The 27,566-nt window shown below is 38.9% G+C and overlaps 1 protein-coding gene across 1 annotated transcript in view; it reads left to right on the forward strand.

The window, feature by feature from the left end:
* COL22A1 (collagen type XXII alpha 1 chain) overlaps positions 1-27,566 on the forward strand; it is a 630,085-nt gene that overhangs the window by 455,141 nt on the left and 147,378 nt on the right. Inside the window, exons 33-36 of the mRNA XM_069081305.1 lie at positions 7,232-7,264; positions 16,210-16,263; positions 18,554-18,607; positions 22,290-22,343. Coding sequence (XP_068937406.1) covers positions 7,232-7,264; positions 16,210-16,263; positions 18,554-18,607; positions 22,290-22,343 — 195 coding nt within the window. The remainder of the gene's footprint in view (positions 1-7,231; positions 7,265-16,209; positions 16,264-18,553; positions 18,608-22,289; positions 22,344-27,566) is intronic.

Genomic DNA, 27,566 nt, shown 5'->3' on the forward strand with positions numbered 1-27,566 from the left:
CTGGGCTTCAGTTTCCTCATCTTTAAATGAAGGGGGTGGACTAGATTGTCTCTATGGGCCCTTCTAGTTTTAAATTTATGATTGTATACTACTATTACAGGATATTAGAAGATAGAATGATAATACTGAAAAGGAGCTTAGTGATTATATGGTCCGATGCCTTCATTTTGCAAAAGAGGAAAATTAAGATCAAGAGAGAAAAAGTGACCTGTCTAAGGTCACACAGTGAGTTAGGTGTTTTCTAGTTGGCTCATTTATGTTATGATTTTTTCCTTCCAAACAGGTTTGTCTTTAAAATGTAGAATGGAAAGGGTTAGAATGAGATGGAACCTTAGACAGCATCAAGTCCCAACTATTTATTTTAAATATAAGGAAAGTTAGGTTAAAAGAGGTTGGAACTTGCCCACAGTCATTCAATAAGCATGTATTAAGTGCCTAATGTGTTTCTGGTCATCCAAAGAGAAAGCAAATAAATCCCTGCCCTCAAGGAACTTACATTCTAATGGGAAACATAATATGTATTGAAATAGGTACAAGATGGATCCAGAGTAGATGGGAGGCAATTTAAGACACAGCTTTTAGTGATTAATAAAGCTGGGCTCAAACTCAAGTTTCCCTGATTTTAAATCCCTGTTGATTTCTGCTATTCCATGCTATATTGTCTCTAAGTAGGGAATACCCTATCTAAGTCCTCTCATCATTGGAAGGGCTCTTAGCTGTTCACTAGGAACAGACATCAGCCTTCTACTTTTCCCAATATTTAATCAGACCCAATCATGCAGTGCAATGCCAAGCCCACACAAGCAGGAAATGTCTAACATTGCATAAGAGATGCCAGTAAGGGGCAGCTCTGACATAGGGAAATAATAGACCCTCTATTTCTGGTACTTCAATGGCCCTCATTCAAGATAAACCACGTATTTTGCAGGGATACCTTTTTACCCGGGAAGCAGTATGATTCAATGGAAAGAACCATTGAAATAAGAGTTCTTATTTGCATTATAGAATTTATCTGGATATGAGGAAAAACTTTTATAACAACCATAATTGTCCAGACATAGAATATATTGCTTTATAAGCAGTGAGTTTCCCATTACTAGAGATCTTCAAATGGAGACTAGAAGATCAGAGTTAGCTGTTGGCTCAGAGGATAGAGCACTGAGCCTAGAGTCAGGAATTTAAATTCCTGAGTTCAAATTTGGCCTCAGCAGCTTATTTATGACCTGGCGCTAGTAATTAGCCTCTGTTTGTCTTAGTTTTCACAACTGCAAAATGGGGATAATAGTAACACTCTCAGGGTTCTTGTGGGGATCAAGTGAGAGAATATTTGTGAAAGTACTTAGCCCATAGTAGGAACACTTAACAAATTCCTATTCCCTTCTCAGTTGTTTGTGTGTGTTGTAGATCAGGTTCCTACTCAGAGGTCTCTTCCAACAATGAAAACCTGCCAGTCTGTGAAAGTATTTTATAATTGGAGCCTGGCTCAGAATCTTGCTGTGCAGCTTTTGGCAAAGTAGGCTAATCATTCTGCTCCTTCTTCCCTGACTTTGACATATTGCACTAATAACAGGACTTAGCTCTCCCACAAGACATCTGGAAGGATCACTTAGCAAATGTTAGTTAAGTTGCATTATTATAAATTACCATACAACTGAGAAAGCAGTGTCTTTGGGGGATGTGTTAACAGACGGTAATTGTGCATTGCCAAGATGGAGAGTAATGAAGAGGAAAGAATATTGACAGCATTATACAATGAAAAGAGTGCAGTTGCAGAACCCAGGTTCAAATCCTGACTCTACTTCTTACTACTTAAGCTTACTTCTTAGAGAAGTCACTTGATCTCCTTGGACCCCAGTTTCCTGATATCTGAAATTAAGGTGTTAGGTTATATATCATTTAAAAACACTTTATGTTCTAAATCTTATCACACAAGGAAGGAAAGAAGGAAGATGAAAAAAAAGGAATGGAGGGAGAAAAGGAAGGGAGAATACAGTGAAAAAGGAAGGAAAGACAAAAGGAGGAGAATAAGGGAGAAGGGAGAGAAGAAAGGAGGAAAGAAGGAAGGAGAAAAGGGAAAGAAATAGAAAAGAAAAAAAGGAATAATCCCTAGGTTATCTAAAAGACCAGATCCAGAAATAGCTCAATCTTTTCCTTTCACTCCTGGCTCTAATAGTTTCTAGTTGTGAAATTTGGTAGAAGCCATTGACCTTTCTGAGGCTTACTTTCCTCCTCTATAAAATAGAGGTTATAATTTGTGTCCTGTTCTCTCACAGTGTTATTTCCAAGATCAGATGAGAAATTCAAAAGGTCCTTATAAACTTTATACAGTGCTCTATAAATGTAAATTATTTTTTCTTACCCTGCTACTTTGATGACAGTTATTTTATTGGCATGGGTACTGCCTTCATCATTGAAGTTCACAGTTTCTCCATGACTTCTTCCCCTCTGAGAGTCTTTCCATCTCAGACTGAAAATCAACCCAACTCACTGGAGGACTACCTTGAATTTTTTAAAATTTATCAGATATACCAGGGTAGCACTAGGTTGTCCATTTGTTAACTGCTTCTCCTTCCCTCCCCCCTTTTTTTAACCTTTTCCTCCTTTTCCTGTGTTTCATTTAAAAATAAGTGATGTGCAGAATTAGGGAAATAATTTTTCTACTGTGCTTTACTCTAGTCATATCACAGGTGTTTTGTTTATATATATATATATATATATATATATGTATGTATATATACCATTATATTGTATGAGAAGCAATGAAAGAAACCTGGACATTTAACTTAATAAGAGATAATGTGTCAGGGACCTGATAATTGTCTCCCAGTTTCTGAAGGGTTGTTACATAGAAGACAATTACACTGCTTGCTCTAATAGGGCAAAACTAAGTACAAGTAGATTGGCAGAGAGTTTTCAGTGCAGTATAAAGAAAAAAATGTCCTAACAACCAATTCTCGTAGAGGAATGCCCTGTCTTGGAATACACTTTGGTATATTCTTTCCCATTGGCCATCTTGATTAAATGTCCAGGTTTCTTTCGTACAATATAATGGTGAGGACTGCTCAGCTTCCTCCTTGTGTCTTCTTCCAGCTTACCAATGTCCTTTCTAAAATGTACACGGAGTGAAAAGTACACGGTGTGTACACAGAGTAAGAGATTCTTGGTTAGATGTGGATTGAAGGAGATGACTTCTCAAGTCCTTTCCAATTCTGGATTTTTGGTTATAATGATTTCTATTTTTTTCTCTCTTCCTCCTTATCTACCTTATCCTCTTCTGTCCTTTTTCTTCTGTATTCCCTTTCTAGCTTCCTCTTTTTTCCTCCCTTTTTCTTTCTCATCCTTCCTCCTCATCTCCCTTGTTTGTCTTCTTCCCATTTCTCTTCTACCCTTCCTCCCCCTTTTTTTCTTCCATCGTAGGGGAATTTTATTTTTGTTTTTAGTTCAATCTAAACAATATCTTGTCTGTCTAGAGAAAACATGTATTTGTAATTGTCATATCTAAGATGACAAGAAAAGGCAAGATCTCAACCTCTGGCTTTACTCCCCAAACCTTCTCTCCGTACCATTTATTCCTTGTCACTGCCACAAATATTGGTTCTAGCGGCCCACACATTTTTCAAAGCAGAGGCTATGAACTGATCATTGTGCATTGATTTTTATAAATTTTATCTTATTGTAGTGAAGGGAAAATACACATAAAGAAAAGTAATTCAGAAACACTGAGGGAAGTACTTTATTTACAACAATTCTAAGTTAGGGAAAGCAAGTTTTATTCACCCTTATTTAAAGATGAGGAACAGGTTTTTGAGCTTTTAAATGGCTTGTCCATAATCTCACGTGATAGCAAATGATGCAGGCTATATTCGAACCCAGGTTTAGGTGATATAGTACAGTGTAGGACCTGGAGTCAAGAATATCTTAATTCAGGGGCGGCCAAGTAGCACAGTGTAATATAATGCCAAGCAAAGGCAACTTCCCAGGTTCAAAATACCAGCATAGGTGCTCTCTATTTTATTCAGTGACAAACCAAGAACAGAGAAGATCAAAACAAGACATCATTCAAAATACAGCATTTACTAAGTGTGATTAAATAATCTCCAAGGACTACCCCACCCCAGGACCTTCCAATCATTCAATCAATTACAAAGTCTCTGTTCTAAATACTTCTCCACCCCTAGGCTATACCTTAATTAAGTCCACCACAAAGCCCCTCTTCTCAAATGGAGATTAGTTTCCAAACATAAGGTCAAAAGTTCCCCACCCCTGGATCACAATTGAATCTACCCCAGAGTTACATCAAGTTTAAACTCAGCACTTAATACCCAAATGGAGGTCTTTTCTTCATCTTGACAGGAGGCAAATTCTCAGCAATCTTAGTTCCTGGGGAGACAAGGCTTAGCAAGGCCATAAGATACATTGCCAGTCCCTTCATGAATTCATCCTCTGTCTGTAGAACAGTCCTAGAACCCCTGAACACATTAGCAAAGCCCTCTCCCAGGATTTCTGTAAACATACAACAAGAAAATCCTTCTTCAGGGCTTCTGAACCAACAGAAAGGCTCCCAGACCCCTGCAACAACAGCACTGTCCTTCACCAGTGGACAGTATTCATTCTGTCTGCAGGACAGTCTCCAGACCCCTGCAACAACAGCACTGTCCCTCACCAGTGGACAGTATTCACTCTCTGTCTGCAGGACAGTCTCAGGGCTTCTTAGCGAACAGCCAGGTTCCAGGACTTCTTCAACAAAAGGACTGTCTTTCACCAGTGGACAAATCTGGCAAAACAACATCAAAACAGACAGACAAAGTACCAGCAAAACAGCCATGTCTCCTCAGTCCTTGGCAGCTCAGGGGGCAGGTCTCAAAAGTCCAGGGCAATTCAAAGCGGCCACCAGCAATTCTCTTAGTCTCTCTCTCTCCACGAGGTGCTGCTTCCAAAAAGATCTTCCGCCTCTCTCTAGTGTCTCTCCAAATCTACATCACCAGCTCCTCCCAGTTCAGGACTTTCTTTTCACATCAACAAGCCCATCCCACAGGTGGGATTAACAAACTCTGGGTTTTAACACAATCAATTTGAAAACCAAGCCAATACAGGGGAATCTTTAATTGCCATTACTATCACACACAGCGAGTAAGAGCACCGGCTCCAGTGTCGGGATGACCTGGGGATCGAATCCCGGGCTCAGACACTTAGCACCCATCCAGAAACACCTGGCTGTGTAACCTTGAGCAAGTTACTTAACCTCAATTGCTTAGGGGCGGCCAGGTGGCTCAGCGAATAAGAGCACCTGTCCCAGTGTCGGGATGACATGGGGATCAAATCTGGGCTCAGATACTCAGCACCACTCCCAGAAATAACTGGCCCTGTAACCTTGAGCAAGTTACTTAACACCGATTGCTTAAAAAAAAAATATCTTAATTCAAATCCTGTCTCAGACCATCCATTTGCTTTGTGACCCTGGGTAAGTCACTTTAGTTGTCAGTCTGTTTCCTCATCTATGATGTGGAGGAAATAATAACAACTATTTCCCAGAGTTGTTGTGATCACATGAGATAATATTTGTAAGTTGTTTTGCAAGCCTTAAAGTACGAATTGCAAAACAATCAGCACAGTGTCTGGCACATAACAAGTGCTACATAAATGCTGTTTGTTTAGTGTTATGATTATTATGACTGTTATGATTTTAGGGTTCTTTCTAAAACATCACGCTGAGACTTTGGAATCAGAGACTTGAGACTTGTCTCTTTAGGTACCCAGGTGCTAAGAATAGTTGTTCTTACACCTAAACCATCAAGAAAGGTGTTAGAAATAGTGTTTGTGAGTAAGCTGTTTCATGGTATAGGAGCAATAGAATGCGAAGAGCTGGCATTTGAATAGCTTTTTGCAGTTTACCCAACACTTCCCGTCCATTATCTCATTTGATCCTCCCAGCCCCTTAAGGTAGATCATTCTTCACTGAACATTTCTTTATCCTTTGGTGCATCTGCCATCATTATGCAAGGAGACCCTGCTTAGTACTCAGTGCTATCCCATGCAGCTTCTGAACCTTTCAGCCAATGGTATGACTAGAAAAACATGTTCTGCAATTATCATTTCAAAATCTTATCATAATTTTTCATAGAGCCAGATCAAAGACATCCTCTCTACATGTTTCAGTTATTTTCACAAAGGTTTCTTAGTGGTGAAAAAGCAGATACATGGACAAGTCGTTCTTGATATTTTTTCGGTCTTTTTTTTTGGAGAGGGAGAAGAAGGATAGTTACAGTATCCATGAATTTTCATGGCACATGAATGACTTCTTGAAGATATCTTACTATTTGGTCACTTGATAACTTCTAATTTGTGTGGACCCCATCTGTGTAATAGATGTAAATATTTTTATGCAATCATTATTTTCCCTGTTTGGTGAATGAAAAAAAAATAATTACAAAGAGATTAAATGAATTTTGTTAAGTTCACACATTAAAAACAATGGTAGAGAAGGGACACAGACCTAGGGCTGATGACTCTGAGCCTAGCACATATTATTGCTTCCTATGTCATCTTTGTCTTTTTGGGTTTGGGGTTGTAGTTTAGGGTCAAAGTTCAACAAATAATTCTTGAGCGCTGGTATTCTTTTTCCTTTCATTAATTAGAGTCAAAGCTTTTTTGATTCATTAAAAAAAATCAATTTATTACATACGATACGGAGACCCCTGTGTTGGGAACTAGAGGAGCAACATAGCTTAGACAAGACACAACTATAAGCAATAGAATATAATTGGAAAAGCTATTAGAACATGCCATCAGAAGACCATGGGTTGATTTTTGTTTTGACCTCATACATACTCACACATATACATATATAAAATTTATATACATATATATCTATAACTATCTAAATGCATATGTATCTGTATGTGTATATGTATGTATGTATATATATGTCCTTGTATCTATCCATCTATATCTATATCCATCTACATATCCCTTATGTGTATATATTCATATATCTATATGCATCTTCAAGAAATATCCTACATGCATATGTGCATACACATGTACAGTTTATATTCATATTATATGTATGCATGTATACATACGTCTACTAGAAACCTCCCACCCTCCCCGAGCTTCAGTTTCCTCCAGTAGAGGGTTGTTATAAGACCTGGAGGATCAAATGTTAAAAATGAGTAAGTGATCTTTATTCATAAATGATTTCTCTCCATTTCTCCCTTGATTTCTATTTCAGACATCTTTATTCACTCCACATCCTCACATCCCGGTAAGTAAAATATATTGATTCGTTGTTTATACACTGACAAACTTGTAGTGGTGCACTTCTCTCCTGTACTTTGTGAAGATGACTTTAGATTGTACTTAGCTCAGGGAGCCATTTTCTTAGCTAATTTCAAGCATGTGGGAGGTAGAGGAACATATGATTTGGTGTCACCTTGAAAAAGGTAGAAAATGAGGCTCTGGGATAAGGAACAGAAGATGGTTATATAGCGATTGAAAGGTGATAGCATCCAGAAAGAGGACCTTTTGCCAGTGTGGTAGTGGTAATTTGAGATGATTTGGGAAAGAGAATGACCTGCCCCCGCCTCAAAAAACCTAGACATCAAGAAAGAATAAGGTTTCTCTGAAAGAAGAAACAGTAAACCTTTGACCTTGTTATCATAAAATTAAATCCTAGGATTTAGATTTTGAAGAGATCTTAGATATCAATTTAGAATTTGTGATAAAGAAAAAAAAGAAAAGATGACAGACCATAGGCTTTAGGAGAGCATTTTTCAAAGGGTTCTGAGAAATAAATAGCTGGGGAAAATCCCATATACTAACATTTTACAAATTAAGTTAAATGAGAAGGGAAAGAAATATCTCCAGAATGAAATTCCTAAGATAAAAAAGGGACAATTCTTGAGGAAGAAAATTGGTTTATCTAGAAATAGTGATGTGAATACACAGGAATTTACCAACGAACATATTGTTCATATATATATATATATATATATATACATACATACATAGACACATACATATGTGTATATACACGCACACACGTATATATACATATATACATATATATATATATATATATATATTCAGAAGATGGAAGCAAATGAAGGCACCTGTGGATGAAGACAAAGCAATGGCATAATCATCTGAAAATTGTTCCAGGAATACTGTGGTTCAGAATGAACTGAGTTTGATCGGGAAAGCTAAAAATAAAGCAGGTTGCTGTTTTTAAAAGCAATATCAAAAAAGAGCTAGGAATTTGTCCAAGTTAGACAGGACAATGATGAAAGCAGCTGACTTTTAAAGTTTGTGAAGCATTTCATATACCTCATTTGAGATTCCTAATAATCCTGTGCAGTAGGTGCTGTAAGCATTAGCCCCATCTTATAGAAAAGGAAATAGAGATTCCATGAGGTTAAGTGCTATATGCCCAAGGTCATGCAGCTAATCATTGTAACAGGTAAGATTTGAACCTGTCTCTTCCTGAGACTTTGAGTGTATCACTTTATCCATTATTGTATGGAGAGAAAATAGCTCCTCAGCTATTATTCTGCTTCTTTGGGTTTTTGTTCCTGCCAAGTAGACAATCTTTTGAACTAGAAAGAACAGAAGCAAATAACTAATAATAGGGGAATATAGAGTGACATAATAAATATGTTCTTAACTGCCCTTCATAAGCTAGTCACCAATCCCAGATGAATAGCAACCCAGCCTATTCAAATAATTGACAGACGCTATTGCTGACCCACTGTTAGTGTTTTTTTTGGACAGACTGTGGGTAATGTTTTGCATACCTGGAGAAAGGCAGTGTCTTGATTTACCACCACCACCACCCTCCCCCTTCCCCAAAAGAAAGAGAGAGAAGGGAATAGAGAACATAAATTTTAAGTCAGTGAATTTGACTTTGATTCCTAGAGAAATGATAGGATGGTTAGTAAACCTATAACAGAAAAGGAAGCTGTGATCACAAGGCACCAACATGACTTCATCAAGAACAGGTCATGTCAAACCAACCTCATTTAATTTTTTGACAAGGTTTATAAACTAGAACTTAAGGGGGATTCTGTAGGTATAGCTTACATATTTAATAATAACATTTTGTTTTTTTGGTTTTTTGGAGGGCAGTTGCAGTTAAGTAACTTGCCCAAAGTCACACAGCTAGTAAGTGTGTCAAGTGTCTGAGGCTGGATTTGAACTCAGTTCCTCCTGACTCCAGGGCCAATGTTCTATTCACTGTGCCACCTAGCCACCCCAATAATAATATTTTTAATAAAGTCTATTGGTGTGAAAAATAGGGAGAGAATTGGTCTAGACAGTAGTAAAATCTAGATAAAAAGATTTTTGTGGCTTAGTAATTTTTCAGTCATATCTGATTTTCTGTGACCCCGTTTGGAGTTTTCTTGACAAAAATACTAGAATGGTTTGCAGTTTCTTTCTCCAGCTTATTTTCCAGACAAAGAAACCGAAGAAAACAGTATTAAGTGACTTGTTCAGGGTCACACAGCTAGTAAGTATATGAGGTCAGATTTAAACTCAGGAAGATGAGTCCTCACCATTCCAAGCCCAGTGCTCTATCCACTTAACCACCAAGCTGCCCAGATAAATAGATAGACATATATAAAGAAGTCCAACTACAGTACATCTTATAAGTTATAATTCAACTTTTCTTTTAAAAGCCCTAACAAAGGGAAGTAGACCTCCTCCCAAGGCAACAGAGAATTCTTAGTGTTTTTAATAATAGCATTTATCATGGTGGTATGTTAGCATCAATAGTACCACAAATAGTAGCATTTATCACTTATCTGGTGCATTACTATGTACCAGTCACTGTCTGAGGTTTTGGAGATACAAACACAGAAATAAACTGAACCTCCCCTGAAAGAGTTTACATTCTATTAGGATAAACAGCACATGCATACATATGCAAATACCAAATAAATCCAAGGGAAGTTTTTGTAACTTCCCCAGAGAGCAGATCTAGAAGCAATGAGTGGAAATCACAGAAGGACACATTTAGACTTTATTTAGGAGAAGCTTCCTAAGAATTAAAAATATCTAATTATGAAATGAGATAAGTCAGTAGGTCGTGGGTTCCCGGTTGGTAGAGGTATTCATGGCAAAGGTTAGACAGACACCTGTTAGTTCATTTAGTTCCAGGCTAGATTGGACCAGGTAGCCTCTAATTCCAATTTGAATACTTTGTGATTATTCCTCATCTGTTCAATGAGATGATTAAACCATCTCTTATGTCCTTCTCAATGCTAAGATATTATAATTCGATGAAATATTTCAGGGGCCATATATTGTAGTATAGTGGAAATTACATCAAAATGGGTCATCAAATGCTCGGTTTCTAGTTCTAACTTGGTTTTGTGATCTTGGGCAAATTATTTAACGTCTCTGAAGGAAGTAAATAACCTCTAATATTCTTTCCAGGTCAAACATTTTTTATATTGTTTTAATATTCTTAGATCTAAGACCTCTCCTTTTGTTCTTTGCTGGAAAAAAAGAACAAGAAATCATCATGATGTAGTGGAAAATGTAGTAGACTTGTGTCAAGGGAATCCCAAGTTCAAATTCTATTCATGATAACTATTGAGTGTAAGAAAGGGCAACTCACCCTTCCCCCACCCCCAGCTTCAGTCTCTCTGTCAGTGAGAATAATACCTGTAATACTTATCTTAGAGGGTTTTTATGAAGCTCAGATAATAATGCATGTGAAGTGCTCTGTAAACCTTAATGTATGATATAATAGCTGTTATTAACATTAAAATTTTAAGTGCCCTTTTATCTCTAACAACCTGTGAATTAAGAATCATTTATTAAGCACTGACTGTGTTCCAGGCATAGTACTAAATGTTTTAGTTAAAAATAAAAAAGCAACATTTCCCCTGCCTCTTCAAGGGGCTTTCTTCTAATGCATGTAAATATTGGTAGCCTTGCTTGATGATATTTAAAACATACATCATGTATTCATGTCTGCTACTAGTATTATTAGAAATGATCTGAGAAATGCCCTCAAAGGTAAAGAATGTCATGGTGCTTCATTTCTCAGATTGACCTTGGTATGGGGGTCAAGCTCATTAGTGAAGAACCCTGGTAGATCCCATCACATCCGACCTTTGGTTTGGTTGGCGCTATCCTTTGTCAAAATGGAATGGTCTTTTTTCTGGGCAGATGATGGGCTTTGCTTCTGTCTGTGCATTAAAATCTCTTTGCAATAAAGAAAGAAAAAGGAGTGCCTATAAAAAAGATTCATTGCAATATTCCGAGCTGCACTCCCTGGGGCAGCCTTGGTTGCCAAAGCAACATGTGTTTGTATTTATGGTTTCCTAAAGTGTTATTCTCTTTGACTTCATTAATACTCTTCTTCAGTGTGCACTTTCTGAGTCCCTGTGGATCAAGAGTAGGTGGGGAACGCTGAAGGATTTAGAGGAGATTTAAAGTCTATAACATAATTAAGAAAAGTCATAATCATGAAGGGAACAGAATATCTCTGCTTCAGGCTCCAATCTTTGCAAATCCTTGCATTGCTGAAGTACTAGCACACACCACAAGATGGCGACAGCAGCTGCTGGTTTTTCATGGGCCGCCGGTCTCCAGCCTAAAGATAGGGTAAGAGGAAGACAAGATAAGAAAAAAAAAAAAAAAAAAAAAAAAACCCGGCAGCTCCGCAAACATCAGAGAACAGCGAGTCCATTTAGCAACTCACGTTCATGAGACACTTTTGCAAGTGTCGGTGCCTTGGTTTTCTCATCTTCTGCACAACGACAGACTGCACATGACCTGTGTGGTCCCTGGGAGCTCTGGACATCTGTGGTTCTGTTTAGCATCTGAAGGTTGTCCAGATGCTTTCCTCACAGCATCCTTGAGGAGCGGGGAGTGCCGGGGTCAGTGTCACATTTTATCGAGTAGGGAATGAGGCTCAGAGAAATTGAACTGAGCTCCCATGGCTACCCAGCAGCAATAATAATTCACTTTTCTGCTGCTCGTTAAGGTATGCAAAATTCTTTCTCCATAAAACCCTGTGAGATAGGCAATTCAAGGGCAAGCATTATTATCCCCAGTTGAGATGTGAGGAAATGGAGGCGGTGAGAGATTAAGTCATTTGCCTGTAGTCACATCATCACCCTAGCATCTGAGAGTCTGAGAGAACTTTAGCAGCCATACATAGACCAACACATGCGAGACAGGAATGCCATCTATTAGTAGACAGTAATATCCCTGATCAGTGGCCAAACAGGCCTTTTCTCAAACCCCCACTCTCCAAGTCGAGGGAACCCACCACCCCTTGAAGTAGGTCATTCTATCTTTGGGCAGTGCTAGTTGTCAGGGAAAAACATTTTTGTTGTCTTTTTTCCCCAACATCAAACTTAAAATCATTGCTGCACCTTCTACCTTTTGCTACTTATTGTTCCCTCTAGAACCAAAAAATTCCCAATTTCTTGACAGCCCTTCAAATTCATGAATACTATTATCATGCTCTCTCCTCAGTGTTTTCTTTTCCAGGATAAACATCTCTTATTCCTTCCAGTGTTCATCCTCATACAGTGTGTTTCCCAGTCCCCTCTGGGGCATGATGTAGACTCCTTTAATAACTCATTCCACTGCCATAGCCAAGCAGAAGTAACCCAATCCCTCCCTCCAAACATTACTGTCTTCTTCAGTCTCAGCCCACCTATCTCCTTACACTATAGTTACATGCTTATGTTTCGTTTCACTCCTATGCATGTGTTCAGACCCAACCATGTCATTGCAAAAATCTGAACCCCAGAACTAGACAGAATCCTTCAGATGTACCATGACTAGTACATGGATCCATCAAGACCACCACCTGCTTTCTTCAGATTAGTTCTTATGACTTCCAAGTCACATTATTGACTCATACTGAGCCTAAAGTCGATAAAATGCAAGGTCATTTGTGGCATATGAGATGAATCATTCACATTGGTAAGAAAGACCAGAGGAAGAGGAGAGTTAGCCAGGAGTCTGTGGATGGACTATTAAGAAGGACTTTGTGACCAGAAGAATAGAGAAGGCCAGGTGTTGTTCCTCTTGATAATCTTCCCAAAAAAGAAGCCTAGAGTATATCACAGATGAATAGTATTCTCGAATCGGTCTACTTACTCTGTTGCAATGGTTCTGGATAGAGTAAACTAGGAAAAACAAAACAGAAGCTGTATGTGCCTTTGGGAATTAGTACAAAGGTTTTAGAGATCCTTAAAGGCAGGGACTGCTTCATTTTTGTCTTTTCTTCCCAAGTGTTTGGTATAGTGGGGGAACAGAGTAGGTGTTAATGGTGAGCACATTTGATTTGGAGGCTTAGATTTCATGCCCTTGGTGGGCCCCACAAGAAGTGTCAAAAAACTGTATGAATTTTTTACATGACAAAGTGTTTAAGTTACTCTGACTTTGAGGATAAGGGGTCCAGGTAACAGGAGACATGTCCTGAACCAAGGGAAATAAAGAGAATAGACACAGATGAGTGAGAAAAAAGTCATCATAACCGGGATAGCGAGATAGAAGTGTTTCTGAGCTGAATCAAGGTACATAGATCTGGCTCCTGGGAGAAGGTGTGGGCAGGGTGTGGGTGTTCGAGGCTGGAGCAGATTAGCTGTGTCAGACTGCCCCTGCACTCCATGTGACCCCACTTCTTTTTGTGTAGGTATGATTGCAGGGTTGCTGAGCCCTAGACAGTGCAGACCCCAGCCTTCTGTGGCCAAGGGAAGAGGAGTCATGGAGCAAAACTTGGTCACAGTGGCAAACAGCAAACACTTATTTCTGCTAAGCTAAAGTAAGAATATAGAGAGGAAGCAGTGGTGGGTAATGAAGTTGTCCTTGATAAATTCAAGTCCTCTGGCTCAGATGAGCTCCACCCTTCATTACCGAAAGAACTGGCAGATGGGACTGCTGAGCCACTAGCAGTGATATTGGAAAGATAATGGAAATCAGGAGAGTTACAGAAGGGGGAAGGGCAAATGTCCTGATATCTTAAAAGGAAAGAGACTAGTCTTCATGTCATAAGCCATGGAGCTTGAGTGTGATTCATAGAAAATTTTGAAAAGAGATAGTTGTGGGGTGGCTAGGTGGTGCAGTGAATAGAACACTGGCTGGAGTGTGGAGGACCTGAGTTCAAATTTGCCCTCACTTAACACAAAAACTAGCCATGTGACCTTGGGCAAGTCACTTAACCCCAACTGCCCTCCAAAAAACAAAAAAGAGAGATAGTTGATTAGCATGTAAAAAAAGGCAGCTGTGATTACAAAAAATCAGCAGCTTCATAAAGAAAGGTAGGGCCAGCTTAGCCTCATTTACTTTTTTGACTAGGTAATTAAATTAGTACATGAATGAAATCCTGGGGATGTATTTCATCCAGATTGTTAGCAAAAGATTTTTGATCAAGTATGCTGTTGTTGTGGACAAGATGGATAAAGAGATGAAAATACAATTCAGAACTTCTGGGATTGGCAGAATACAAGAGTAGTTGCTAATTGGTCATTGTCAATATGGAACACAGGCTCCAATGGACAGTGGGACTTGACCCAGTTCTGTTCGCCATATTTATTAGTGACTTGGATAAAGCAATAGATGGCACGAACATTAAATTTGCAGGTGAGAGAGATGAGACAAAGCTGGAAGAATACATAAAACATTAGATGATAAAATCAGGGTACAAATGGATCATGATAGGCTAGAGCCCTTGGCTGAATCTAATAAAATGAAATTCAATGGGATAAATATAATTTTTTTCATTGGGAAAAAATAGCATCAACTTCAACAGGACAAGATAGGTAAAGCATGACTAGGCAGCAGTTCTGAAAAGAAAATCTGGGTTTTTTAGTGAACCATTCATATAAGTTAGTCATCATGATGTGGCGATCCAAAACCCAATGTGTTCTTGGACTACATTAAATGGGGTATAGGTTCCAGGATATAGAGGTGATAGTCTCATTGTAGTCAGACTTCATCTGGAGTACTGTGTTCAGTCCTGGGTACTCTATTTTAAGAAAGATATGATAAACTAGAGAGAAACCAGAGGTGCACAACCAAGATGGTGAATACTTTGGGGTTCTTGTCATAAGAATCAATTCAAGAGAGGCCTCTAGGTGGCATCAACATAGAATACTGGCCTTTGGAGTCAGGAGGACCTGAGCTCAAATCCAACCTCAGACATTTACTAGCTCTATGACTAGTCACTGAACCCCAGCTGCCTCAAGAAAAATTAATAGTCAATTTAAGATACTGGGTATGTTAAACCTGAAGAGAAGACACATGGGGGAACATGATAACTGTCTTGAATTATATGATACTGCCCTGTGGAAGGATTAGACCTCCTCTATTTGGTCTTAGAACCGGAAGCAAAGGATAGATGGCACCAAGAAATAAATTTAGTCTTGATGTTTCAAAAAGAAACAAAAAAAAAATAGCAATGATAGTTGCCCCTAAAGTGGAATGGGATGCCTCAAGAGCTCATTGCCCCTCCCCCTTCTTGGAGGTCTTTAAACAGAGGCCAGAAGACTACTTCTGTATGGTATGGCAGAGACTTCTTTCAGGTGTGTGTTGGAAAGATGGCTGCTGAAGCCCCTTCCAGCTCTCAGATTCTTTGATTCTGTGATTCAGAGTCCACTGAAACTCAGACACTATGAAGAACTCTTAAGTCCTGGGCACAGTCCCACAATCAGTGCTGGTTTAACACTCTGGCTGCACCCTGAAACTCATACATACTCTTTCACCAAAAGCCATTGGTTTGATCTGTGTGGGCATTCTCTCCACCGATGCAGATGAGATTTGTCAAAGTATCTGGTGGAGCTCTCCACCTGGGTGCCCCATCAGTACCTCAAACTCAGGCTTTCCCTTCTTATCACCACCCCCATTAAAATCCTTTTTTGTACTTGTGTGACCTAGGACAACTTACTTGATTTCTCTTTTATATAAAATGAATTTTTAAAAAATAGAAAGCTTCAACTAATGACTGTTTTTCCCAACTCTAAATATGATCTTATGATTTCAGAGGGAAAGTGGTAATCAACTCCTCACCTGTGTGTAGCATACTTTAGTTTCAAAAGCATTTTCACTTGATTAGATAGTTTTTATGGTCCCTTCTGTCTGTAGACCTCTATAAGGCTCTGAAACTAAGGATCATGCACTTTTAATGTTCTGTGTGTTATGACACTATCACTGATGACCTCCCTTTTTATTGTCTCTTGCCAGGGGGAAGCTGGGCAGAAAGGAGAGAAAGGAGATCCAGGCATCAATGGGGAACCTGTGAGTATTTCAGCCTTTTTTAGTGCATTTGTCAGATGGAGACATTCAAGTTCCCAGCTGTCACTTTGTTGAGGTCTATCCACTTTGAAGGGTCACACCTAGTGTAGGCATGTATTTGGAGTGACAATGCAATTCCCTCAAGGCTATGCACACTTATCAAGGACTTCAAGGCGTTATAGCACAGTGATGCCTGTGCTGGTTAGTAGTTGAATTAAATGAGATTGCTTCCATCATTGGAATTCCGAATTTCTATAAAGATGGATTATTTTTGCCAAACCCTGCTACCCCGCCTGCCTACTTTGTCACAATACTGTGAACAGAGGTGAGAAGCAGGTGATGTGATGTTTATATGAGCATTTAGAGTTGTTTTGTTTTGTTTTCATGAGCTGTGGTTTCTCTGAGTGAGAGATATATGCCTCTAGCCACCTGTGTCAGGGCCCTGAAACCTGTCACAAACGTACCTGAGTATACAAAAAAGAACACAAGTGTTCTCAAGGATGCTACTGCTGATGAGCCTGGAACCCAGGAGAATCACTGCCCCAACCATTTTTTTTTGGACCTCAGGCAACCCAAAGTAAAGCCTTATATACAAGACTTTCCTAGTGACAGAAAAAAACTCAAGAGATCCCGGGTATACAAAGAAAACTAGTCTGCCCTGAGCCATACTGTGCTGTCATGAGTAGATCTCTCCTGGTTCTCAAACATTCCTTACTTTCCATGCATACAACTCTCTTTATAGTATAGAGGGGCAATCTGAATACCATCCCAGGAGCCTAGACTCTTCCTGATTTTACCTTCTATCCATAATCAAAATATAATGCAAATGATACTTTTATTAGAGCTATTACTGAGAGTTACTTCTCGCTTCTACAATTCAACTGCCCTGTATCCCTGATTATGGGATAACAGAATGACATCTGCAGCAGTTTTAAGGCCACAGGAGTTCTAAATAGGATATTATGATTTTGGTAGAAAAGGTACTTTCTCAGTAGCTGTTACCTCAAAAGTCACTAACTCCTTATGTAGTGGAATCAGTGGGGAATCTTAACCACATAGTTGCCTTATAGAATGCCGAGAGCAGCCATTCAAAGATTACTCAAATGGTAAGATTTTTTTCATTTTTCCTATAGACTGAAATCTCAATATGAGTCAATAGTAGATTCTGGCTGCAAAAAAAAGAAAAGAAAAAGTGATCTTAGATTGCATAAAGGATAATTAACACAAGGCAAGTGATGTTCCTGCTCTCCTTCTTCATTGGCAGATAACTTCCCAAGTACTAGATATAGATATAATATTCAGAGGTGAAAATGACCTAAAAGTCATTTAATTCAGTTTATTTTCTCTTCACTATCTCTGACAAATGGTTATCTACTGTCTACTTCTATACCTTCAGTGATGGGTAATCCACTGTCTCCTGAGGCAGCCTATATAATTTTTGAGCAATTATAATTATTCAGGATTTTTAAATTAAATTAAACTGAAATGTGGTACCCTATGACTTCTAGAGAGGGTAGGTAGTGGTAGAGAGTGGTTAAATGCTGAGTCAGGAAGACTTTAATTCAAATCTGACCTCAGAAATTTACTAGGTGAGTGACCGAGTAAGAGTAAGGTGACCCTGGCCAAGTCACTTAGCCTATGTCTGCTTCAATTTCTTCAGCTGTGAAATGGGAATAAGAATAGCATTAATTTCATAGTGTTGTAAGGATTAATAAGATAATATTTATAAGGCAATATAGTATATGCTTAACATACTTGTTACCTTCTTTCTTTCTACCCACTGGTCCTGCTTTTTCCCTATGGGGTCAAACAAAAGAAGAATAAGCCTTGTTCCACTTGATTTTAAAAGAAAAAATGGATAAGTTAGAGCACATTCAGAGGAGGGTGAATAGGAGGATTGATTGAAGATTATATAACCAAGAGAAAACTTAGTGAAGACTATGTCTCCATTTTTAAATCTGAAAAAAAAAAATTGGAAAAGAAGGATTAGAGTGCTTTTGCTTGACCATTGGATGACAAATCGAGGTGGACTGAAATTAACAGGCAATTGATTTCTGCTCAGCCTAAGTTATAACCTCTCAACAATGAGAGCTGTCCATAAGTGAACTAGGTTCCCTCATAACATAGTGAGCTCTCCATCACTGGATGTTATCAAGTTGAGATTGGAGGACTATTTGTCAGGAATGTTATATGTAGGATTCCTACTTTTTGGATAAGGTTGTTGGCCTAGAAGAAGTTTGAGATTCTCTGATTCTTTGGCAAGATTAGTCTATGATCATTTAATTGATTTTAGGGACCACGTGGTTTTCCAGGTGACGTGGGACCAAAGGGAGCTCCAGGGCCCCCGGTAAGTGAAATCCCTCCTATCTTGAGTTGGTCATGACTTTCTGGTATAAAGTAACAGATATCCTCTGTCTTCTAGTTCCATTCATTGTGTTAATTTGCATGTCTGGTATTTATGTATCTTATAAACCATTAACAGACTCTGAGACACATCCCTGTACCTGAGAAACTTGTCAAGCTCATGAGGTAGTTGGGGTGTAGTCAGGGGTGTGTCAGAACCAGCTTGAACTAGGTCTCAAGATCTTATTGTCAGATTTTTAATATGAGCTTTAAATTTAGGAAATCGGCAAACACTATGTAGATAAGGGCTTGATATACTTTGTTGATTGTCCAGACTTAAGAAAGTGATAGAGAAAATATTAATAATGCATATATAATTTAGAGTGTGTCATGTGTACATTCTTTTCCCTAATACCCCTCAGTACAGTAGAAAGAGAAGTGAGCTAGAACCTGAGGGCCTGGTTTCCAGTAGTAACTTGGTACAAACTATATGAACTCAGTCCAATCATTTAAGTCTTCTGGGCTTCATTAAAATGAGTGGGGGTTCACTGAATTGAAATGTAAAATGTAGTATTTCTTCCCAATTACATGTAAAAACAATTTTAACATTCTTTATTTGTTCAAATTTTGAATTTTAAATTCTCTCCTTCCCTTTCCCCCCCATTGAGAAAGCAAGAAATTTGACATAGGTTATACATGTATAGTCATGCAGAACATATTAGGACTGAATGATTTTTTAAAGTCCCTTCTTGCTCTAAAAGTCAACATTCTGCCACTAATACTTCTGCATGAACTTTGGGCCTCAGTTTACTCATTTGTAAAGGTCAGAGTACATGAACATGAAAGTTTATTCCAGTTCTAACATTTAATAATTCTGTGCTGAATTTCAATCATTTATGAGACATTAGGGACACCAGGGTTCAGTTCAGATGCCAGCTTTGTGAACATGAGTAATCTCTCTTTACCTCTCAGTTTCCTCCTCTGTAAAATGCCTGTAGTACGTACTCTGCAGGGATGTTGTGAGACACAAATACATATAAAGTGTTTTATATACCTTCAAATACAAGAAAAAAATAAGTTCATATTATTATTGGTGATCTGTACTTTTTAAAATGTTTTCCTATACCTCATGGAAACTTGGAACCTGTGCAGTCAATACTGTTTTTTAGCATGAGAACAATGAAATATCCAGTTTATACAATTAACTTTCAGGTCCCACCCTCACCCATATACCTTCCCACTCCCACTGATGTACTTTCTTAATTATGTATCGCATAAATTGGTATGAAAGTTAGTTTCCATTTTCTGAATAATGAGTGGGAAGGGTGACCCATATGTGTACTAGGTAACAGGATGGGATTAGGTGTTTGCTGCAGACAGTTCACAGTAGGTAGCCCACACATTGATAATTGAGAGTTGACTAAAATGCTCATTTAATTTCTTCAATGGGATTAGGTACAATAGGACTAAAGCACACAAATGAATAAAATAACAGACTTTGTGGACTTAATAACTGTCATTAAGGATAACTCATTCATCCTGCTTCTATGACCATTAAGCATAAACAATTAATATGCTTCACATGCTGATATTCACAGTCAGATCTTCTGAGTGGGGCTTAATTGACTGAGCATAAGGCAACAGTTTTAGCATTCTAAATTTTGCCCTTTATAATATTTCCCAAAGAAATTCCATTTAAAAAATTGTGGTCATACAATGCACCCCAATTTGATGCATAATTCATATTCTTCTTGGTCAAGTAGAAGAGTCACCTGGAACTTTTTCCCAGTGGAAACATTGGTCCCAATCTCATCTCTGCTCTACTCAATTGTGTGTCCTCAGGCAAATCAGCAGAACATTAGAATTAGAGTACCTTAGAATATAAAATATTAGAATCAAAGGGGACCTTAAAATGTTGGAACTGAAGAGAATTTTAGAACATAGAATTTTAGAAAACAAAATCTTCAAATTTGAGCCTGGAAAGAGATCTTATAGATAATATAGTCCTCCAGGTAGCTCCCTCTAAGAAGATTAGGAAGGGGGAGATCAATAAGATTCTGTTCCATATTATACACTCCAAATCTGGTGCTCAGCTCACTATCATTTCTCGTTGGCCTAGGGGCTCTTCTTTTGATAAGTTGGAAGCTATAAAGCATTTGTGTGTAAATACAATTTGGCCTGTGATTTGGGCTCTCATAGGAAGGAGGACTCCCTTTAGATGAAATCTGTGTCGGATCCATTATACTTCATTTTTGAAGCCTTAGATAAACCATTTGCTCTTATCTGGGCCTGAGTTTCATCATTTTTTAAAAACTGGGACTAGATGGGATAAAATGATACCTAAGGTATTCTGTGTCCTAATATCCTTGTCTTAAGGCTTTTTCCAGCTTTGACAGTTTATATTGCAGGCAGATTCGTGCTGCAGTGGATAAAACACTTTCCCTGGTATCAGGAAGATATGAATTTAAATTCCACCTTAGATATTTACTAATTGTATGACCTTAGGCAAGTCATTTAACCTCTAGCTGCCTTAATTCCTCAACTGTAAAATGGGGATGATAAAGAAAATTACCTACCTCCCAGAGTTGTTGTAAGGATCAAATGAGATGATATTTATTTTTAAAAATTAGCACAGTATTAGGCATATAGTAGGTGCTTATTCCCTTCCCTTTCTCCTTAATGCCCCCTTGAAGTTTAATATTCTTCAGTTAATCACAGATCCTTAGATGAAATTTCAGGATTCAATTAAAAACTCCATATGGACAGTATATAAAGTAAGAATTAGTTACAAACATAGGGAGGGGTGACCAAACATGTGACTATCCCTGGATATAGTGCCTCCACTTATCAATTAGATGGTCATATGACAAATAGCTAGGAAGTAGCATTTGACTGAAATGACTGGCTTATATTCACAAAATTGTATGATTAGTTTGTGGATTCATAAGGATTAATTTTATTTGAAACATTGAGATAAGAAATATGCTTCTCAAGACAGACACTTATTTTGCATCAAAACCTTTCATCATGCAGTGAAAAGAACCCCAGACTGGGAGTCAAGAACCTAGGGTTCTAGACCAGAAGCATCTTATCCTTTGGGTCAAGTCATTACCCCTACCCTTGGCTTCTTCATTTATAATTGCAGAGGCATTGGACTGGATAACCATAGCGGAGTTTTTCTTTTTTTTTTTCTTTTTGGAATGGGGGAAGGTAGGGCAATTGGGGTTAAGTGACTTGCCCAAGGTCACTTGGCTAGTATTAAGTGTATGAGGCCGAATTTGAACTCAGGTCCTCATGACTCCAGGGCCCGTGCTCTATTCACTGTGCCACCTAGCCACCCCATAGTAGGCTTTTTTAAATTTAATAATTTTAAAATTAATAATTAATAATTTAATGCTAACATTCCATGCTCTATATTCTTACATCCCTGACATGGTAACATTCTGTGTTATGTGTCCCATCAGTCTATATTCTAATATTTTAAATACGTGCTCTTAGAGCCCTTTCTAGTTCTAGCATCCTATGAATCTATGCTTTTCTCTGATGCTTTCCCCTCCCCCAACATACAACTTTGGCTTTTTAGCTCTTCATTTGAATTGATTAGAGCAGCCCCCTCCCTGGGACCCCAGATATTGGGCTGAGTTCATTACTTTCTCATTTGCTTGTTTTGCTTCCTTTCCATCCAGGGTGCTCAAGGCCCAGAAGGATCCAGAGGGGGACCTGGAGAGGCTGGAAACACTGTGAGTAATTGCCTCCCTGATGTATCTCCTTAACAGGGCACACAGCTGAAGGGATGAGCCAGCAGCTGCATTGCAGATTTTGGTACTTGGGCTAATTCTGTAGAGGAGGATGGGATCAGTAAACAAAGTCGCATATTGAACTGCTCAGGACTGAGAAGAAATCAAGTGGGCAGTTGCCCCTAAGTTCTCAGACTCATTACTTCATGTCAGTATTTAAAGGAATTGACCACACAGGTTTGTTTCATCACAGATTTACTGTCACTATCACCCTCCCTTCTGGTCTATGTTTCCTTAGCTGCCATATCATTTCTCATCCAAGTTTCTAAGCACATCCGTACACTGCTGTTCCATCTTCACATTTCCAACCAAAAAAAGGACAAGGTCTTACACTGCATCTGGGCCCATCTCCAGTCATCCTGATGTATATGTAGCCACTGGAATCAGATGATTCTGGGGGAGAAAGTGAGACTGGTAACTTTGCACAATCCTCCCTCACTTCAATCCAGTTCACTTGCATGACATGGCATCACCGCTGTTATGTTGTGGTCCTCTTTGGGAAGGAAGGCCAAACAACAATCTTGTGCGTATTAGGAGCTGCCCCACTGGGGACCCAACCAGAACTGACTAGTTGGGCAATACAGCTCTTTTGCCTCCCTTCCCTCCCTTCCTGCTTTTCTCCCTTCCTTCCTTCCCCTAGATTTCTTTCTTAAGGACCATGCCTTAAACCCAAATCACTCTGCCTTCCACTGATTTGCCAAGAATAGGTCCCAGGTCATACCCCACTGGGTAATTCTTTGGCCCCTGATTGAGGAAGACTGAATGTAAATCCACAAACATTGAGGGTCTTACCCTCCCAGTTTGATTTTTTTCTGTACCCCCTTATTCTTTGCCTCAGATTTTTAACTTACCCTTAATCACTGAATGGCCTTTGCCTCACTCAAACTGAGACCTTCTTTAAAAGTCCATCTTCTACCATATCTGAGGCCATCTCCAGTAGTCCTGATGTTTATCTGGCCACTGGACTCACATGGTTCCAGAGGAGACAGTGAGACTGATGACTTGGCACCCCTTTCCTCACTTAAAATCAATTCACTTTCATGTCATGGCATCACCTCCATGATGTCACGGTCATCTTCAAGAATGAAGGACAGACAACAGTTTCTCATCCAAAAAGTAAAGATGCTCAATATAAGTTCAGACTTGTTTTTTTTTAAAAAAGCAATCTCAGTTGGCATCTTCCTTGCACTTATGATTGATTGAAAATATAGTTTGTAAAAGTAGTACATAGGTATGCATCTTTCTACCTGCCACCTCTGCCCAGCTGGTGTCTGGGGGGTATTCATGCACAAAGCAGTTGTCCAGAGCTTTAAATCAATTTGAAATTCTCAGTAAACTAATTGCCATAGAAGAAGAGAAAGGACTGTAATTCTTTGACTTCAGAATTTGTTCCCTTGACTGATGGACCTACCAGAACCACATCCTCAGGTGTGTATATATACACAGACTTTCAGGGCAATTTTTATCAACAGCCACCACTGGAATAGGTTTGACCAGACAACCATTCTTTTATTTTATTTTATTTCATTTTTTAAAAGCAATTGGTAACTTGCTCAAGGTTACTTGGCCAATTATTTTTGTGTGGGTGCTGAGTATCTGAGGCCAGACCCGATCCCAAGTCTCCTGACGCTGGGGCTGGCGCTCTTACTCACTGCGCCACCTGGCTGTCCCACAACAGTTCTTTTAAAAAAATATTTCAGGGTTTTGGTGGATTGTGGTCTTCATATGAATCAGTGATGGCCCATGGAAGTACAAAAAGCTAATGAGACCTGAGGATATATTAAGTAAGAGAGGCAGTGTTGGGAATGAGACACTTGGTAGTACCACTGTATTCTGCCCTATCTAGATGCTGTTTGGAGTGTGAAGTTCATTTCTGGATACCAGATATTTGGAATCTACATAAATTGGAGCATGTAAAAGAACCACCAGAATGGAGATGAACCTGAATTCCATAATATAGGAGGATTTATCAGAAAAACTGGAGAACTGGGGGTGTTTATCTTGAGGGTTGGGGGGCAGAGTAGGAAGCGTATGAGGCCTATGTTTAAACATTTAAAAGATGGTCATTTGGAGGAAGGAATATATTGTCGGCTCACCCTGGAGGGCAGAAGGAGGAACAATGGGGAGAATTCATAGAGGCAGATATAGATTGCATGTAGGAAAACAACAATACCAATTCTGCTCCCCCAAAAGAAACACACCCAACAAAAAACCCTTCTTTAAAATAAACAGAACAATGCAAAAGGAGAAGAAGAATACTTCTTGGAAGATAATAGATTTTTCTTCACTGGAGGTCTTCAAGTTGAGGCTGGATTCCTGTTTAAATACAGATTTGACTAAGTAGTCCCTGAGATCTTTTGTGACTTGCAGATTATTTAATTTGTTGACAGGTCCTTTCTTCTTCAGCCATACCCTAAGGTAAAGATAAAGATGGAGTCATTGACTATTCTCCTGGGTCAGATTTGGGCTCACGGTATGTGAAGAGAGTAGCAGTAGACTGTTAAATAAGAGACTTGTCAGTATTAGGAGGATCAAAATATGCCCTAGATAAATCAATATTTTAAGAGAAATGAGCAAGTTCACTAGACTAGGCAAGAGTCAGTTCCCAGCATGGCAATAAACTCAAAAGAGTAAAGCAAAATCTTTACTGATGAAGTTGAAAGATAATATTTTAAAAACTGTTTGTTATTTTTTTTCAATTGGTAATCATTGATTTTCTCTCTCCAACCCCTCTCCCCAAAAAATGGAAAAAAGAAAAAGTGATGTTTTAACTAGTATTCATAGTCAAGCAAAACAAGTTACCTCATTGGCCTCATGTTAAAAAGTATGCCCCACTCTAAATCTGATTAAAAAAAAAGAAGGCAGTACTGAGTTCCGGAACCTTTGGTAGTATTCTTTACTCAGTTTCTGCATTGAGAATTGGTCCTTTAGGACTGCCAACCAGCACTGGTCATTATTATTCTATCCTACCTCGCCTCACCCCCACTTCAATGACAACTGCTAAGGCAAGAGGCATGAGACAGTCTATTCTGGACCCACTTCTCGATTCCTTCCTCCCTTCACACAGGAATACACAGTCTCAAACCAGTCCTTTGTAATAGGCAAAGATAATCCTAGTCAATATCAAAGATAATCCTCATCAATTATCTGGTAAATTGATCAATTACAGGACTGGTCTGCAAAGTCCACCACCCTCACAAAGGAAAATAGAGCCCCACAGAGAAACACTTTGCTCCCAAGAAATGGGAAGGATTGAATCTATAAAACCCATGGACCAGAGCCTAACAGGGAAGTGTTGGTGCCTTAACCAAGGTCACACCAGCAGTAAATATTAGAGTTGTGATCAAATCAGATCCTGTGATTAGAATTACAGTGTTTTGTTTGTTTTTTTAATGTACCATGCTGCTATCCTAGGAAATACAGCAGACATTTATAGCACAAGAACTGCCATGAAGCAGAATTCCATGTAAAAGGATAAAAATGTGATTCATTACTCAGAGCACAATGCTGTAATTTCCTTTAGTAGACTGAGGGTGTCAGGGTTAGCAGCACATCCTTACCTCTGGTTGAGTGAGATGAACTTGAAACACACACACACACATCTCCAAGCACCCCCCAGAGCAAACCAAGCTGGACTTGGGAGCTACTGCTCCCACTAGATAATATAACCTTGGGACCTTGAACAATGTGCATCTTCTCACTGGGCCTTAGTGTTTTCAGCTGCAAAATTAAGGGAATTGGATGATATGATCTCTAAGGCCTCTTTCAACTCTGAATCCTATGGTCTTGTGAAACTACTTCAGTGTTATTCAATTTCCCCAAGTACCTAGGACCTATTGGCTTCATAATGGATATTGTTGGTCTGATCCACCAAGGGTACCCTGGTGAGGGGAGCCAAAGAGGCCTGATTCAGGACTCAGATATTAATCCTAATAGTAGGACTTTAATATAAGAGCTCTTTGAAATGCAATTTTTTGTTAAATTAGCTCCTGAGTTCTTTGTTATGGGTTATACTTATAAGGATGTTACTTGAGTTCTGAGATCAATAGGCTCTACCCCAAGATTTTAGTTATTTAGAGCCAAAATATTTGATTCAGCACTCAGGTATCTTTGGGTGGTCAGCTCTAAACATGATGTCTTTTGATGATTGCAGCTTTGGCTTTGAAGTCTGCACTCAGTTGTTTCTGTTTATGACTGCAGCTGCATTAGGAGGTACCTGAGGCCTAGATCAAAGGTTTGACCCTAAGACTTTAGTCTCCTAGATAACAAATCCTTATCAAATTATCTATTCTGTGCTACTTCCAGGATATAACAGACTAAGGTAATGACAAGAAAACTTGAGTCCCCTTCCTTTGTCTCTTTTGCTCTATAAAAACCTTGTACTAAGAATCAATAAATGGAGTTCATCATTCTTCCTTGAACTACCTACATGGTCTGGTCATTTCTTATTCACATCTTGGACCATGTTTACTGCTGGACACTGAGCCGCCCACAGCACCCTGGCCTCAGATTCTCAGCCATGCTCCTTGAATTGAAATCTAGGAGAGAAACATACACAAACATACTATAATCTCCCATATTCCTCAAAATTATTTCCAAATATGTCACCCTTTTCCACCTGGCAAACCATCCTTTGTGACAAAAATGTTTAAAGAAAGAAAAAATAAAGCATTTCAGCAAAATAAATGAACTCATCAGCTATGTGGGACAGTGTAGGTCATGTTTCTCAACCAGAGCTCCCTCCTTCAGCAACAAAGGGAAGGAGATTCATTTCTCACACGCTAATCTTGGTCATCATAATTACTGATTGCTCAGTTTTATTTTATTTTTCTTTCTGCTTACATTGTTGTCATTGTGTCTTTTGTTTTATGGGCTCTGCTTCCTTCACTCTACATTAGAGAACAGAGAGACCCCTAAGGTAGAATATTATATGCATTGTCAGATGTACTCAGTGTATTGGCTGTTTTTGCCTAATTGTTTTTCTTTGTCACAAGGGAGAGTCCAATCTAGAAGGGAGTGAGAGTTCTCTGACTCCCCCAGAAATGACAGTGATATAAAGATAAATGTCAATAAGACATGTAAAAGAGAGAGAGACAGACAGAGAGAAACAGAGAGGGAGGGAAGGAAGGAAGGAAGGAAGGAAGGAAGGAAGGAAGGAAGGAAGGA

This window comes from Petaurus breviceps, unplaced genomic scaffold, assembly GCF_028583685.1.
Source record: "Petaurus breviceps papuanus isolate PSGF00001 unplaced genomic scaffold, PetGlider_PUasm1.0 98, whole genome shotgun sequence".
Classification (NCBI taxonomy): domain Eukaryota; kingdom Metazoa; phylum Chordata; class Mammalia; order Diprotodontia; family Petauridae; genus Petaurus; species Petaurus breviceps.